General features: G+C 33.8%; 2 protein-coding genes and 1 long non-coding RNA gene across 7 annotated transcripts in view; 2 read left to right on the top strand and 1 right to left on the bottom strand.

The window, feature by feature from the left end:
* LOC105564679 (alkylglycerol monooxygenase-like) overlaps nt 1-3,843 on the bottom strand; it is an 11,250-nt gene extending 7,407 nt beyond the window's left edge. For 2 of the 3 annotated variants that reach the window (XM_012017227.1, XM_012017228.1), the window contains exon 1: nt 220-518. The gene's annotated coding sequence lies outside the window, so the exon portion shown is untranslated. Of the gene's footprint in view, nt 1-219; nt 519-3,372 lie in introns of those variants that run through there. The other variant, XM_012017229.1, reaches the window with a different exon arrangement.
* Nucleotides 1,336-2,095, top strand: LOC105564680. The gene is made up of 3 exons (XR_001009145.1): nt 1,336-1,588; nt 1,809-1,919; nt 2,028-2,095. It is a non-coding gene; the product is annotated as an uncharacterized LOC105564680 (long non-coding RNA).
* Nucleotides 3,844-4,163: 320 nt separating the features above from the next.
* On the top strand, nt 4,164-14,178 carry LOC105564681. Of its 3 annotated transcripts, none has more exons than XM_012017234.1 (12): nt 4,164-4,425; nt 6,700-6,946; nt 7,433-7,514; nt 7,685-7,864; nt 8,297-8,337; nt 8,406-8,565; nt 8,796-8,905; nt 9,210-9,345; nt 10,888-11,476; nt 11,878-12,458; nt 13,104-13,311; nt 13,847-14,176. In XM_012017234.1, the coding sequence occupies exons 1-11, from the start codon at nt 4,403-4,405 to the stop codon at nt 13,265-13,267; spliced, it is 2,313 nt and encodes a 770-aa protein (XP_011872624.1). In that variant the 5' UTR covers nt 4,164-4,402; the 3' UTR covers nt 13,268-13,311; nt 13,847-14,176. The 3 variants fall into 3 exon arrangements, with proteins under 3 accessions (XP_011872624.1, XP_011872623.1, XP_011872622.1); XM_012017233.1 differs by having other exon boundaries at nt 6,645-6,946; XM_012017232.1 differs by lacking the exon at nt 4,164-4,425 and adding an exon at nt 4,432-4,599 and having other exon boundaries at nt 13,847-14,178.
* Nucleotides 14,179-17,071: the final 2,893 nt, after the last annotated feature.

The raw sequence follows: 17,071 nt of genomic DNA, 5'->3' as shown, positions 1-17,071 counted from the left end.
GAATTATTACAGCACGAGAAGTAGCGGCAGTTTTAAAAACCGCACAAACTTTCTTGGTTGCCTGTATCTCAAAAGAAGTTCTTTCTTATTTTAATTGTTATCATATGCTCATATAGAGTTTTTTCATTAAAAGAAAAAATACTATGCATATGAAAAAAAGATAATACTAAGCAGACACACATTTATTAAATATGATTACAAGTTTTTCAGAAAACTTACTTTCTTAGCAAGCATTTAATGCGTAGATTAAGCAACATAATGATTTTATTCAATTAGCATATTAATCGACTGCACATTAATTGCCGTATACACTTAATAGAACATTGGCACATGTTCATAATTAGAGGCATCGTTATAGATAACGATGTCTCTATGAAGAAGAGTAATCTTTACAGAACGCACAAGTGTATCAAGGAGTCATTCGTGTATTCCAAATCAACTTTCGTAGAACGCACTTTTCGTTAGATTTACGATACTGAGATACGCAGACACGAGAGATCTACAATCAAGTATGTTAAAGGTTCATATAAGCTGCATAATCAACGTGTTCCCCTTCCATGTGGTACTCAATGATAAGAGATTTTACGGAATGTCGTTTTCATGCATGTTTAAATGACACAAGACTCGATTGTTTTCACAATTATATTGCGAATCAGAATTTAGATATTTTTTGGGGGACTTTAAAAAGTCCATATAATTAAAAATTCCAAAATTAAAGTTTGAAATGTTTAAATTATTCAATGGTCGGGAAAGCTAAAAAATTAATCTGGAATAGCAAAATATGTTTAGTTAGATGAAAAATAGTCACAATGCCGTATCTTCGATTAAACTTAGTAAGTATCCAGAACGAATAAAGATAATCTTGATTTGGATTTATTTGTGCTGATCATGCAATTCTTAGCATGAACTTTAATGCGTAAACGTGCTAAGCATAAAATGTTATCTGAGTGATGTATTGTGATGACATCATTGCTTTGGTAGCAGCAGAATCGAATCGCAAATTTTCGGAGCCTGAGGCTAATGATTTGGAAGTCGAAAGTTTATGTAAATATATATTTACAGAAATTTAAATATAATACTTGTTTGTCTAAAGTATCAATATTTCTTTTAAAATAAAATTTTTAGAAAAATTCTAAATTTAAATGCTTACTTTGATAATAATTTTATTAGAAAAAAATATTAACAAAAGAAAAATATTACTAAAAAGCTTTATTTCAAATAACTGAAATAATTAACAAAATGGCATTAATAACAAATAAGGAAAAAAATTAATTAATACAACAAATTAATACAAAATAATTTTAATTACAAAAACACTAGTAGGGAAAACATAAAAGATGTTAGCTTCAAAATGTGTTACGTGTCTGTCAGAACAATCACATGTGGTCAACTGTGAGTATATACGCATGCGTATAGTAACAGTAGGAGGCATGCATGGATCGGAGAATCCCAGTTTGGAATCATTTGGGATTTGGAGTCTCTAATCTCAGCATGTGGAAATTGCAAAGTAAACTTGTATTTATATAAACGTCTTGTATTAAGTGTGTATACATGATACATGAATACTTTAGTGAAACAAAAATTGCAGGTAAGAAAAGTTGAATTTATGTCTTATTAATGAGATAATATGTATATAAATTTTTAGTTTTTATTTAAAGATAAAAGAATAAGAGATCAGAAAATTATACAAATACTAATCTTGTTGTAATTCATCCTTAATTTAATTCAAATTCACAATTTACAATATACTAAATAATTTTTCCTAGATTAAAATTAATGATAAAAGTTTGTTTGTTATAAATTTACAGGCATTACTGGCAACAATAGCGATTTTTAGCTAGAAGATTGGAAGGCAATTTTAAAAAGAAGATTATTATGTAATTGCTGAAAATATTGTAAAAAGCAATACAAACGAAAAAGTAAGTTTGCAGTACCTAATTTATTTTTCTTTTAACCGGTATTAAATGATAACTGTGCATCTTTATTTTTAATTTGTAAATCAATAATTATTATTACACATGTTGTAGAGGCCTTCCATGCAGAACAGAAGTGCAGCATCATTCAATACGACATATGAAATAAAAGAGAGTACAGATGAGTTTTACTTTCTATTTTAAGCCATTTATTAAATCGTAGTAAATATTTCTTTGTAGCATTACCAGGAATAAATTTCTGGAAACATGTGTAGAGTCTGGAGTCATATAATAATTACTATCTATGGACAGCTTCTAAAAATATGTAATTAAGAAAAAGAGAAACTGTATCAAACTGAAATAACAACAAAATTTTAAGTATTATTACATAATCTATTATTTAATATAAGTATTAAAGTGACAATAAATCTAAAAAAAGATAGATTAATTTTCTCTACCTGGGAAAAAATGGAAAAATCTCATTACATATGTCTCGATCATGTAATCTAATTACATCTCGTGAGATACAATTCTAACATCATCAGATCTTCAGAGATCTGATATTTTTCTTGAATGTTCGAAGTTATATCAATTGCGGTCTAACTAAGATCTCTGAAGATTTGATGTTAGAATTAGATCTCATGAAATATTAGATATTACGTGATTCAGACATATAATATAATGAGAGTTTTTCTACTTTTTCCACGAGAAAGTAAAGCGAAGACTATCAGTATATATACATATAATAAGCCATAATAAAATTCTATTTCACAGCTACTTTTAGCGCTTTTTCTTTTTCGTAAATTGAAAAAATATAAGCTACATGAAGGAGATGCAAAGAAAAGTGAAGAACATGACAAACTTAAGTTTCGAATGAAAGAAACAGAATCTCTGAAACGGAAATGGAAAAACTGTCAAGTAAAATGAGGAAGTCAAAGAAAAACGAGAAACACAAAATAGCCGATAGGAAGAATGAAGGTTCGTTAAGAGAAAATAAGATTGAGAGAAAAAAACGATGACACAGTGACGATTGAAAATAAATATACATAGATGCAAGATTGTTTCGGGGTTAATCATCACGTACATGCACAAACCAATGTATACGAGAAATAATACTTTTACAATTTGTTTATATCCTGAAATGCATTGCAATAGGTCTTCTTATCTTTACACTGAGAAAAATTCCATCAGCTAAACCAATTAAATAGTGTTTCCGATGGTTAACTTTTCCGATTAAATTATGGATACATCCGACGACATTTATCCGATGAAATTTGATTGCAAAACCGATCTTTTTCATCGAATATACAATTTAATTGGTTATATCCGTTTGTTATTATGCAATTGGATTATCCGATATTTAATCGGGCATTTTTCTCAGTGTAAAGTTAACATGCAATAATTACGAAATAATTCTTTCCCGACGCGGGGAAGACGAAGTAAACGGTAAAGGGCGTACTTTTTAAATGTCTTCGCAGTTTGGTGACCCGCAGGTGTTTGCCAGGTACATGTAGTACTTTGCTGTGTACACGACACCATACGGACGCGGACGTACCATAACGGACAGGCCGTCGTTGGCTCGGCTCGAATCTTGAGGTGTCGCTTTCTGATGATCTATTTTTACCGAAAGGCGTCCCAAGCCAGTCGGCAAGCAGGCGCTGTATAGACGACGGTTTGGACGCTATTATAAAGCACCGTGTGTGCCGGCCGTGTTTGTAATTCATCGCATATAAGTGCGGACCCCTCTGGCTGGGCTCGACGATCTCGGACGGATCTTCATGGTGAAGAGAAGGGCACGAGGCGGATTCTCTCGATAGAGCGCCAGCGTAGAGCCGTAGAGAAGCGATCGAGAGAGGCCTCCGCCACCACGGAAGTGACACTTCTCTCTCGCCAACACGGTCGATCCGTTCCCGAAGATATACCCGTTCACGTATGTAGGCGAAAAACGATCGCGTTATCGGTTACGTACCGATACCGCGTTCGGGCAATGACCTTTCCTCTCGGGAGAGATCCCTCTGCTACTAGAGCCGCGAGATATCCGGTGAAGATCCACGACAATTCGCAGTTTGCTCGATATAAAAATAAGTTCCATTTCTCTTTCTCTCTTTCGCTCATTATTATTCCCTTTTTCTCATCCCTGTTCCATCAACGAGCCGGTCCCATAGTCGTTGGCTCCTAAGCGTTGCAGCGGCGGTGGCGGCGGTAGCAGCGGCGGCGACTCCTTCTGGTACGCTTGCCTCTCGCGTTTGGTGAACGGCCGGTGCGTGCCAGGGAGCGTTTTGCAAGATGCGAGATTCGCCTGCCGCGGCGAGGGAGCCCTCGTCGTCGAGTTCGGGCGGACTCTGATCATCTCCGACAAAGTGTGCGTGTGTGCGGGCACCGGGGTGTCGCGCATTACGTAAAGCCGTGGGAAAAATAAATCGCGGGTAAAGAGGGAAAACAAAGTGTAGGCGAAGAAGGGAGACGACCTACTTACCGTGTGCGTCGCGATGAGGAGAGCATCGTTTGATAAGTAAAATCACTGTTCGCAAATGTCAATCCGGGAGGGAATGGGGACGAGAGAGGGAGGGAGAGTGTGCAATTTATCCGAGTCATGGTTTTTCGTTCCCCCTCTTTATCTTTTTTTTTTTATTTATTATCGCTTGCGAGGGAAAATTTCCCGAAGGGAGTGCGTGGTGTCAGAAATGTCAGTTGTGTTTATCAGTGTGGCTATTTTTCCGCGACTGATGAATGCTAGATTAATTGTGACCGTGTCCTCCAACCGTAACAGAAAAATTTTAGTGTGATGACAGTATGTTGTGAAATATCGGAGCAGAGGGAAAGAGAGAGAGAGAGAGAGAGAGAGAGAGAGAGAGAGAGAGAGAGAGAGAGAGAGAGAGAGAGAGAAAGCAAGATCGAAAGAGAGAACGAAAGAGAGGGGGAGAAAGAGTCATCGTAAACTTTTAAATAAACAGAAACATTTTGACAAAATTATGGAGTAATAATCGAAGTTGACAGTTATACGAGTTATTCTAAACACTCATGTTTATAAACTTGATGTCGAAATAACTTACTAGCCCTTTATAATTGACTTGCTGGAAGAAGTAAAAGTATTATCTTCAAAACCATTAACAATTTGTAATTTGTGAATATTCTATTCCGTGTGATAATGAATTTTAATTTTCTTCGAAGCGCATGTTTTCTTCCTTTCCGATTCGCTCTCTTGAATTAAACGTTCAGAAATTGTTATCCAAGTTGTCAATAATGAATGCAGTTTGACCAGTTAAAACTTTCTCGAAATTTCGGTGTACCAAGTGCCGCGAGAACAGCCTTCGAAGAAACTCTCAAACTTCCACCAAACAATCTATTTAAAGCGAAGTATCGATTGCGTTGTAAGAATTGAACCGCGCCATGTTACTTTTTCTCACGCAAATTAACAGAATAAAATGCACATGTACGTTAACGTTGATATAAATTTTATTGAACAAACATTTAATTAATATTAAAATACATAGATATGTATCGCAAAAGTCAATTTTACCGATCGCTTATTAAACGTAAGTATACGTCGTTTAATAATTTGCATCCGAACAAAGCTAATTACTTATCTATCGAAAGTAACATTGCATTATTGTGCATTGTCGCCGGGCTTTTCTACGCAACACCAAATGAATACGATGTCGATCGCGTGCGCGACGAGAGCGACTGCTTTCGAACTGTTACTGCGTATTACGTTACAACAGATAAATTTAGCGTTTCTTTTACACAGAGCTCGTTGTACCACTGCCAATACCGCGACGCGGAATTAATTGGCTGCTTGGAAGGTAACCAATTCTCGTAGTCAAAAAAGCTTCGTCGAGCTCTATGGCACGCCGGCCCGGGCACCAGACTCTCACATTTCTCTCTCTCTCTCTCTCCCTCTCTCTCGTAAATCTCGTAATTGGTCAGTTATCGAAGATTCAAGATCGGCTGAACACGATGTTTCTGCGCACTAAACACGTTTATGTTGCTAAATATATTTCTGCCGCTTGCAACAAGATACTAACACAATGCGCGGCAAATATTCGCAAATTCAAGATCAAGAATTGAAGTTGCACAATTTCAATGAACTCGTACGACTTTTGGTTGTAAAAATGGTTTATAGAATTGATAATTGATTTTCTCGATCAAGGAAAGAATAGTAATTGTAATTTTGTAATGTAGAAATACCTTCTGTACGACATACATACTTCACTGAAATTAGAAAATTTTCGCGTTTACCTTCTTACAAGCGTCAAAAAAGTTGCAAAAGTTACTTTAGCAAATTTTTAATTAAGGGAGATCATGTGGTTTGTTATCGCAATTTTTCAGACCCATTGCTAGCAATACCATTGCCAGATAAACGCGGCATAATTGACGAACATAACGTATTGCTGAGGAAAATCAGATAATCATTTTTAATTACAATAATTACAAAATATAAAATTTTATTGCTATCATAACAAAGTTAATGTTTTCCTAAGAAAGTAATTGGCAATAAGATTTTACGATAAGTTAACTACAAGTAATACAATTGAAGTAAAGTTTTTAATTTAAAATCATTTAAAGTTTATAAATGAAATATTATTTAGAAGATTTACGCTTATTATGTTTCTTATTTGAGATAAACTTTCAATAATATCACCGCTCTTCGACGAAATTATGAAAGTTTCTCTTTATTTATGCGGTTTCCGTTGGGCTCAACATTTGTACGGTCATCGCGAAATCTCGTAGAGTTTGCGTAAATGGAGGATCCGCATCGCGTTGCGAACGTTTCAAATGTCCGCAGACACGTTAACGCCAAGCGCAACGCTCTGAGCAACACCTCATACGGGCTCACGCGCACCAAAGATGCGGAATACAAGTGCAGCTTGAAATACAGCGGATCTCTACAGGAGAAGAACTATCTGCAGCGTAGCGTATCGGCGGACAATGTTGTAATACGTTCACGCGGTTACAAGCCATCCGATAGACACGATCCGGTTAAAAGAAACTTCCTTGAGAATCTCACTTCAAAAATATTGCACTTCGGCATGGTAAGTGAAGTCGTTTGAATTTGCAAAACTTTGGAAGATACATTAAGAAAAGAAACACGTTAAAGTAGGCTTAACGTCTTAAGGCTTTCGAAGTCTTATAGTATAATCTTGTTAGGGACATCAATTTCAATGAATATATAATTTAAGCCCACAACTGGTGAATTGTTAACTATTTTTAAGTACAAATGTACTCTTAAAGTTAATTATTTCAAAATTCTAAGTGTTTACTTATTAAAATTTACTATTAATTATTTGTAATTTAAGGCTGTCAATAATTTTTTGGTATTTTTCAGTAATTTTTGTTGAAAAAATAATCCAGTATAAATTGGCTATATACGCGGATAACATAATAATAAACTGGCTAGACAATTTTAGGACAAAACAAAATTATAATCTAGGATATTAATATTATAATCTAGCATATTCCTATGGTATAAATTCTGTTTCATCGATGAATTTGTGCAACAATTATTTTCTTAATTGCAGGAAGGCGAGACTACCCCGGTTAATTTACAGAAGCTTCTCACTCCAGCATCAGACTCTCAAGAGTTATTACAATCAAAAAGTAGTACGTTCCTTTATTGATATAATTAACAATAGAAATAAATTTTATGATAAAATATATTTTAAGAAATTTCCTTGGGATGGTAAATTCATTGACTCAAATATGATATCTGAAGTTTCCAGAGGAAATAGATGCGCATTTATTGAGATTTAAAACACCAAATTCATTTTCAGAGAAAATGTATGCATCCTCGTACTTTTACGCACCGACGCATCCTACGGTCGAGGATCAGGTCGAGCTTGCACGTCGAATTTCGCATTCGCTCAGCGACGTGAAAAATGTAAAGAGCAAAGGACAGTCCATGTATGTGAATAGGAAAAAACGATCTGTTAAATGGATCCATGACGGCAATGGTATGTAGTAACAATTTTTTTCTATATTAATTAATTTTTATATTAAATCTGTAGTATCGCATTCTGTAAAGTTCTGTCGTGTTCTCGTCCGAAGAATTTTGTATGTTCACATTACGTGAAATAATTAAAATAGAGAATAAGCATAAAAAGTTGAGAAAGAAGAATACTCCTTATCGATCTTATTATCAATAAAGTGATATTAACAAAAAAGAAATTTTTAGATGTAACATGAAGTAAATTGTTTAAAATTTTTTTAAGTCCATTCTCTCGTTCTTCGTGTATCTATTTTGTGATATTTGTAACATTTTATTATATGAGAAATCACTGCAAAAATGATTTAACTTTCATCAAATTGCTACGCAATTATTTTCGGTTTTTCTTCATGATGTACAGTGTACAACGTACAGCGATATAATAGATAATATTTCGCAGGTATAGAAGACGAAGAGGAATCGACTACGACGATTCATAAGGTAATGGATACGTAACGAGCTGAATTTTGTGCAGGCACCTACTGTGAAATAAAACATCTTTTTAATAGGAAAAACTACCCCTCAAATGCGTGATGAATCCATGCGGGAAAGTACTGGACATTCATGGCATTCAGGCATTGGGTGAAGAAGTCAATATCGCGTCAGTACCGAAAAATCCTGAGAAACTCTTCGATATCGTCCGCGATTTGAACAATCAAAAAGGACGCGGTAAGTACCGTGCATTTAGATGATGTAAGCTAATTTGTAATATTAAAATTATATGTAAAATATACAACGTTACATAATATTTCATTTCATATAAACATAATATAATATAGTATAATGTTATATGATAAAACACATATTTGTTGTGAGAAATGTAATGTTTTTAATTAAATACGAAATTATTGCTATATATGTATATGCATATAACATAGAGTTGCCAAAACAATTCACAGGTGCCGAGATATTTGCGAAACGTAGGAAAAGATCCGAAAAGTGGGTGGTGGACCAAGAACAGCCACAGACCCCCAATACGCCTGTCACACCGAAGACACCAACATATCCAGTAAGTAATCAAGTTTCTTATTGGGTATTTTTCAATTTTTATCCGTATAGAAGAATAATTTTTCGATTCTATCTCATAAATCCTGTTCGAATAATACTTTTAAAAGCTTAAAATAAGAAACAAAATAATTTAACACTTTAATTTCAAAGAAAACTTTGTTTTGTAACGGATTAAACATAATTTTATTATGAATATAGAAAATTCATAATGTTTCGTTGTATAACAAAATTGAACAAATTTTATCATAATTTTAGAAAAGTAATGACAATATTTTGCATTATAAAGAATACAATTGTAATTTCAGGAAATTAACGGTAACGCAAAATTCATGGCACCTCCATCGCTGACCCCTCTTACGCCGGTTTCAAGCATTGACAAGTCATTTTATAATCCCTTTACAGTGGATATCTCTCTCGACACTGCGAATATCCCGATAACAGGTGCGTATGACGTAACCAACCGTAAACACAATTCAATAATGAAGAGAATAATAATTTCAAATGCGAGGTGATCTCACTTGGCAGAGTTAGCCCGTTGGCAAACGACGAGGCCTATTTTCTCTATTCTCTCTGAGACGTTGTAAAATTACGAGCGGATATCAATGTCATCAAAAATCTTTCGAGATTCGAGGTCGAAATTTATTAGCATTACATAATGTCGCCTGACATTATATGTATACAATATATTTACATAACATTCCTTTTTTTCAAGAAAAACATTATTTTACAGTGCAGAGAATTACTAGAACTGTTTCGAAACTGCACAACTATGTAATTAGAATTTTTAAATTATATTTTTCCTGACGCTTTTCTCAAGACTCTTGATGTCTTTTTACGACGTTTTACGTTTTATATCTTATTTTCTTTTAAATTTTATTTTTTTAATAAACAGAATATGTGTAATACAAAATAAAATATGTGATATGCGTATAAGAATAGCTAGAATAGTATTTAATATAAAATATTATAACGATTATTATAATAAAAAAGATGAAACAAATACGATTTAATTTTACATAAATAAAATAGAAGAATTTTTAGAAAACTTTCGTTCTTCTTTTTCTATCAGATTTACATAAGACAGGAAGTGTTCTAAAATTTAAGGATATTTGATACGCCTCCAAAATAGAGATCAATGTTAGACCGGGCATTTAAAGCTCGAGTTGAACGATCTTTGACTTTGTAAATGGCAATCGTTATCGATATTATTTAATTAATGGAAAACATGTTTGACACCTCTGCGATATATCTTGAGACAAACAAAAACCCGTATCTTTCGATATCTATCGTGTTGAACATCTAAATAATACAGAGTTTAAGTGCATTTCAAGGTAAACGCCTAATCTCTCGATAACATGACACGTTGAAGCATATATGTTGCCAAGCAGACGAAACATTAAAAATATTTAGATGTTCACATAATGCATCAGAACAGACATACATATAATAAAGAAGAAAAGTTTGAAATCATAAATTTTTTTACAAAAATAAAGAATATATTTATATAGTGTTAATCGAAATATATAAAATCGAGAAAAAGCAATTTCATACGAAAAAATAATTCAACAGTATGATTATATATTATTTTTATACACACATATTGTATTGTATACACATAAGGCCTTGTTTCCCAAAGGTAATTAGATCTTATTATAAAATAATTAAATTGCAATTAAATTAGGTTTTATTTATAGATTTTACTACACAGTTTTTTTATCATCTTTAGAATGTTTTCAAGTGTACAGGTCAGTATGATGGGTTGCTTATTCATGTACAACAGGCAACCCGTCATACTGACCTGTATGTCGCTGTAACACCCTGTACATATGTAGTTTTCTTTGAATTATTTAAAAAAAAAAATTTTATACTAAATCCTATAACTTTAATTACCCTTAATTATTGTCAAGAAAATATTTTACGCTAAATCCTCTAAGCTTTTTCCAGCTGCTATGCTCTGCGTTAATTTTGATTTGCGAATTGCAGACAGGCGCTGCAACGCTAACCGATGCAACCACTCGAGCGAGATAAAAAAGATTTATCTGCGGGAAATTGCGGTGGGCACAGATTCCGATTTTCCTTCTGATCATTCTCGGTCGCCCATCGTCGAAAAATCCCGTCGTACTGTTTTCGAATCTACTAACAATCGGCGCACTAACATGGCCAATAATCACGCTGTCGCGAGTAACAATAATAGATATATTAACAACAATTATCAGTCGCCGAGAAAATCCGACGTGTGCAATGCGTGGAGCTACCATGGCAGAGACACGAGAATTCAACAGCGTTTCGATAACAAATACAACGATAACGTGATTGGCAACAAGATCGGGAATAAGCAGCAGAACGAGAGACAGATTCAGAATGACAATGAGGAAAACGGGTACACGCCTGTGCCAGTGAAGCAACTGATACAAGAATTCGAGAAAACCTGTAGACCAGTTCTGCAATACAAACAGATCAGTCCAAAGATCATTCCAATCGTACAGCAGTGTCCGTTGGATAATGACATAGCACGTTTCTTCGAGACGAAAACTTCTATCAAGTACAACAACGAGGAGGAGAAATATGCGCGGTGAGAAGGATACTTCGACTATGATTTAACAGAGAAAAGCTTTTACTATTTTATTTTAATAGTTCTTAACGATAACATTCTATCTCTTCGGTCGACAGAATTAGTCAAATTATTCTCTGATGATTGACGTAAACGTTGGAGGAAGTCGTTAATTTGATGTCTGTATATTCTTTAAGTAATAACTTTTTTTGAGTAATATTTTAATTGCCCAAATGTGATAGATACAAAATGTCATTCATATTGCGTAGTTCAACGAGGTTCGACGAAATCTACGTTATCTGTCGTTTATATGTTTACTACCAATTGCAGTCATATACGTAGTGTATCTCTCTTTAGACACAAGAGATCAAAGCTCGGCGAAATGAAATTCAGAACCCATTTTAATCAATTATTCAATATAGTTCACGCGGAAACTACGAAGGATCCGCGAAACTGCAGTCCCAGCGTAACGGCCGATTGTACGACACACGTGGGAGCTACGAAAGGAAACTGCAGTCCCAGTGCAATGGCCAATTATGCAATGTACACGAGAACTACGAAGGATCGGCGAAACTGCAATCCCGGTGCAACGGCTACGTTTCCACTGACGAGAGCGAGTACACGACAGATGACACAGACTCCGAAGATTATCAGAACGAGGCGGGATCTGTAGGCCGCGGCAATTCCGCGCCGTCTGCCCTGTTGAACTGCTGTGACAGCAGCGAGTACTCGGTCGCATTCGAGGACGAGTACTCGGGCACTCGGCGTCGTTCGACTACCTCGCAGGAGTTGGAGGCCCTTTATGCCAACGGCACGGACCAGAGATTCGTCAACACTGAGGCTGAGATGCCTCCCGAGGCGAAGTCGCTGATACTCTCGATGGTCGCCTCGCAGGAGGATATACTCGAGACTAAGAAACATCTGCGTAGCACGCCGGTTTTGGATAATCTTTTAGGCACCACCACGCCAGAATGCAAACTCATTGACGTTAACCCGGAATTAGGCAAGTTAATACGCATGCGCTTTTGTAGTTCTGACGTTCATTGCTTCCGCATGCTAAACAGACAAAAACGATTTCTAACGATCTTTCCTAAACCTTATGCAGCAAACGGATTAATGCATTAATTGTGCTATTAAATTATATATATATATATATATAAAATATGTATGGTATCTATATTTATTCGTAGCAATAAAACGCGGCAATTGGCGTAAGGAGATAATTTTCTGTTAAATTTCACTAAAAATCATGTAATCGTAGAACAACATGGCATCTTGAAGAACTTTATAAGAGTTTTGTGAAATTTTACCACACATTTTACTAATATAATATCTACTAACAAGTTTGTAATCTATATATCTACTAACAACATTGTAAGTACAATTACTAGTAAAGCGTACGGTAAAATTTCAAAAAACTTTCATAAAATTCTTCGAAATGCCGTGTTGTCCCACGATTACATAATTTTCAGGCAAAATTTTAAGAGAAAATTCTCTCCGTGTACATTTTGTCGTCCTTGTTGTGTTAAAAATTGAATTCAGCAAAATTATAAATTAGATTATTATATATTAGTTAGCAATATCGAATAATTTTTCCAATAATGTATTTATATCCGTAGATTTATATATTTAATGTTGCAATTTTCAGGAAACAAACTCTACGAAAATAATGATTATACTGGACCGAAATTGGCCAGCCTTCACAATCTGACAAATTACAATACAGCGCCGCGTGGATGGAATCAGTCATGCACAGTCTATCGGCCTATTAAATTCGAAAAACCGCAAGAGATTATGTATTCTGATTTTTAGACACACTTCGATAAATTTTATAATTATAATCCGTTTACGCATCGGTAAGTGTTTCACAATTTTGGAAAGAAATTAATTGTCCTATTTTATTCATATATCAAATCACATTTTTTTTCGTTCTTTCTCCCTCATCTTCTCTCTTTCCCTCTCTGTTTCTCTCTTTTTGGATAATCCAGGATACAGTGTATATGTATAATGCATATATTATGCAGAAATAAATTAATATCGAAACGTCGTAACTATTTAATTTTGCCAGATTGGTCGACAAGAAGTATTGTTTTTTCCTGTGAATTATTACTATAAAAAGAGACTATAAGAAGGATTTTAGTTTCGAAATAAATTAATTTTGTAAAATTTACAAATAACTTAATTGAATTGGAAATATAACATACTCTTTGTCTTTTTAAATATAATTTGTTAAAAATTACTTATAGAGTTAACTCCTTTTTATACAATACTATCTGTATTTTACCCACATATTTATTTATTATTAATAATTTTAAAAAGTATAATTAAAATAGGACTTTAATATTTTTAATTTAAAGGAACAAAATTGTATTAAATTAATTTTGTTTCTAGGTACTGAGAGATCAATCGTAAGTCAAATTTCTTCGAGGTATCGACGAGAGAATCATTGGAATATGTTTTCTTCACTGTTGCGTTCATTTTCACCAGCACCATGATTTAAATCAACGGTCTACAAATCACTCAAACTTCATTTTGAATAGACGTATCGCGATATGATTGCGCTATATGCGCGACATGTTTGAAGTTTTGCTTTGGTGTACTTCTACCTCTTCTATCCCTCATTAAGAATATTTAACGTTGTTCATGCTTTGACAAGTGTTACATTACTGCATTTTACTTTAGTATATATTATGCAAATAAATATGTTGTTTTCCTAATTTCTATCATGATTTGTCCGTCATTTTTATTTATACCTTATTTCCCATACAACACAAAAGCTTGCAACAACATTGCCGCAAGATTGCAACATTGCATCTTGCAGTGTAATGGTACATAGATATTGCAGAGACATTATTTTACAATATTACTTTAGTAATGTTGTAGCAATATTATTTTAAAATATTGATACAATTATGTTTGTAATATGTATATTGTTTCCTCATATCATTTTTATAGTTTACTAGAAATGACAAAACGCGCGTTTCGCGCGCGCAATTTGTAGTTCAGCATTGTACATTTTTAAGAATTTGTACACGTGCAAAGAGAAGTAATTGTTCGCGCAACGTCAATTTAAAATAAAAAGTAATTTTTCACTCATTGATACGACTCGCAACAGCACAATTGTACACCGTCAACTAGGTATATATGTTAAACTGTAACAATACAAATATGCATATGATTATAAACTAATCATGTAAAATTGAAATTAATGTATCAAATATACTTTATATTTTATATTTTAAAAAAGCATTTATAAAAATAATTATATAGAATGCTGAAAAAGTCTTCCTTTTAAATATAAACTGACCAAATTTTATACGTATGGTTTTGTCTTTAACACTTATTCGAATTCTCGTTCGAATCATTTGACTAAGTAAAATAAAAATACAGAACAGATACTTTATTTTGCACAAGCAAAGTAGCAAATAGCATAAAAATGTAAGACACTCACCTCACCGATTTCTCCGCTGTTGCCCGATGCCTCCTGGGCCTCCTCCTCCTCTCAGATTTCCTTGCACTTACACAACACTCACTCGCGAAAATCATCAATCGCGCAAAATTTCCGGCACTCCCGTACGCGATGTGAAATACCGCGAAACGCACGAAATGCTATTAACAAATAGGTATCGCGTGACTTTCTATCATATTATACAAATTATTCAAATTAACAACTTGCATTTTTTATTCGGAAGAATGGATAAATCACTTTTGAATTGGCAATATAAAAGGCAACACAAGCATCGGAAGCATAATCTGCAGTAAAAAAGTAGTTATTAGTCCGTAACGAAACAATATTTTACAATCTTTGTCATTTAATCTAATCCTTGAAACGAAATCGATAGATACAATAATTAAAAGCGCGGTGCGTAAACGAGATGTAACGCGACAAAATACCACGGTTTACATTTATAATTTAGATGAGTTAGTCTCGTGAAATATCTATACGTTGATAAAGAGTCGTCGCCTCAACACGCAATTCGTTTCTCATTACAAGTTGTAGAAACTTAATAATTAATCGAGGAATGTTAATTGTTACCAATAAAGGTGTGCAAATCAATAGTGTTTTATCCCTGCATTCATCGTGATCGAGTCTTGGAAACCGATAACGCAAAAATAATAACACGCACGGAGCGACTCTCGACACTGCTTGCCGGCTCGACGTTCGGCGAGCGAGTGAGAGCGTGGTGTCCTTCAGGTAAACTTTGGCCCGCGTAACGTCGTACGATACCGCGCCGAGTGAAAAACAACAAAAAAGACGTTGAGAATTCGTTGTCCCGCCTACGAAATGGAAAATTCCGTACTTAATATTTTACATTACTTTGCTCCATGACTGTTACTACGTTTTGTGTATCATTCTGCGGACTTATTGGTATACCGATTAAATAAACGATTAATTCTGTTAAATCGAGAAAATGTATCGGAACAAAAATCATTGTTACTTAAATTCTAACTGCTAAGATTAGAGATTGTACTTCAATAGTTAGTGTATACAAATGTATATTTCTAAATTGCAAATCTTCATTTACTATGAATTTAAAAGAGAAGTGAAGCACACCGCGCTTCGAGAAAACATACTTGTATATTATGCATGCATTATATTGCTATGTTGCTGTAATATTACATTGTAATATTTCAGAGAGGCGGACATTTTACCGTTGCTGCAAGATTGCAGCAGCGTTGCAGCAACATTTCGCACCGTTTAAGCAATGTTGCAATCTTGCAATAAATTATTACTGCAATGTTGCTGAAACCTTGCTGTGCTGGATTGGTTCTGTGTATTTTCGAATTTTATATGTGTATTTTACACGCGTACGGAACGTGATTTATTGTTGAATTAATATGAGGTAAGATTATAAACAGTAAAATTATAATTCAGCTTATACAGAGACGAAATTGCGCTATGTTTCGTCTTCAATCATCTTTTTTAATCTTGTAACTTCATTGAATCGTAATTATTTAAAAAACATAGATGGTACCACTTGTGGTTACGTATGATGTATGTATATCTACTTTCTGCAGATAAAAATGTTGTAAAAAATCCTTTTAAAAAGTTAATAATTACAGTTACGTAACAATTTCAAAAACAGTGTCAATTCTTTCAAGAGTAGACAATGAAACTTGAATGTGATAAATATCTGGTAATAATACACGATTATCTATCGATAATTACCCATTTCCAAATATAAACAAGATATCAACTTGATATCATTAATTTTAGATAAGCTATTTTCCTTATTTTTTTTATTAATATAAATTTTTCCACTACTTGGGGAAAGTTTGTGTCAACATTGTTTTGCTACGTTGATGTTATTGATAACAACTATTTATATCTAAGTCTGAACGTATATGATTTGTATTATTTGTACATAAAACGTGAAAAGAAAGAGAGTTTCTATTTTATTGCTGAAAAAATAACTACTATTTAGGAACTTTGTCGTTTCAATCTTGATAACTATTTTCTTATTTTAAATTATTGAAATTTTACGTGTATTATACATTTATTAATTTATATTTTTATTGTCTTAAAAAATAACGTAAAAATATAGAAATAAGAAAGAAGTTAAAAAAAGAAACTAGTTTCTAGCTCTCTATCTCTATCTCTAAATCTTTGATATA

This window comes from Vollenhovia emeryi, unplaced genomic scaffold (assembly GCF_000949405.1).
Source record: "Vollenhovia emeryi isolate VEMERY1.0 unplaced genomic scaffold, V.emery_V1.0 DF939160.1, whole genome shotgun sequence".
NCBI lineage: Eukaryota > Metazoa > Arthropoda > Insecta > Hymenoptera > Formicidae > Vollenhovia > Vollenhovia emeryi.
This window is presented reverse-complemented; position numbering and strand designations above follow the sequence as displayed.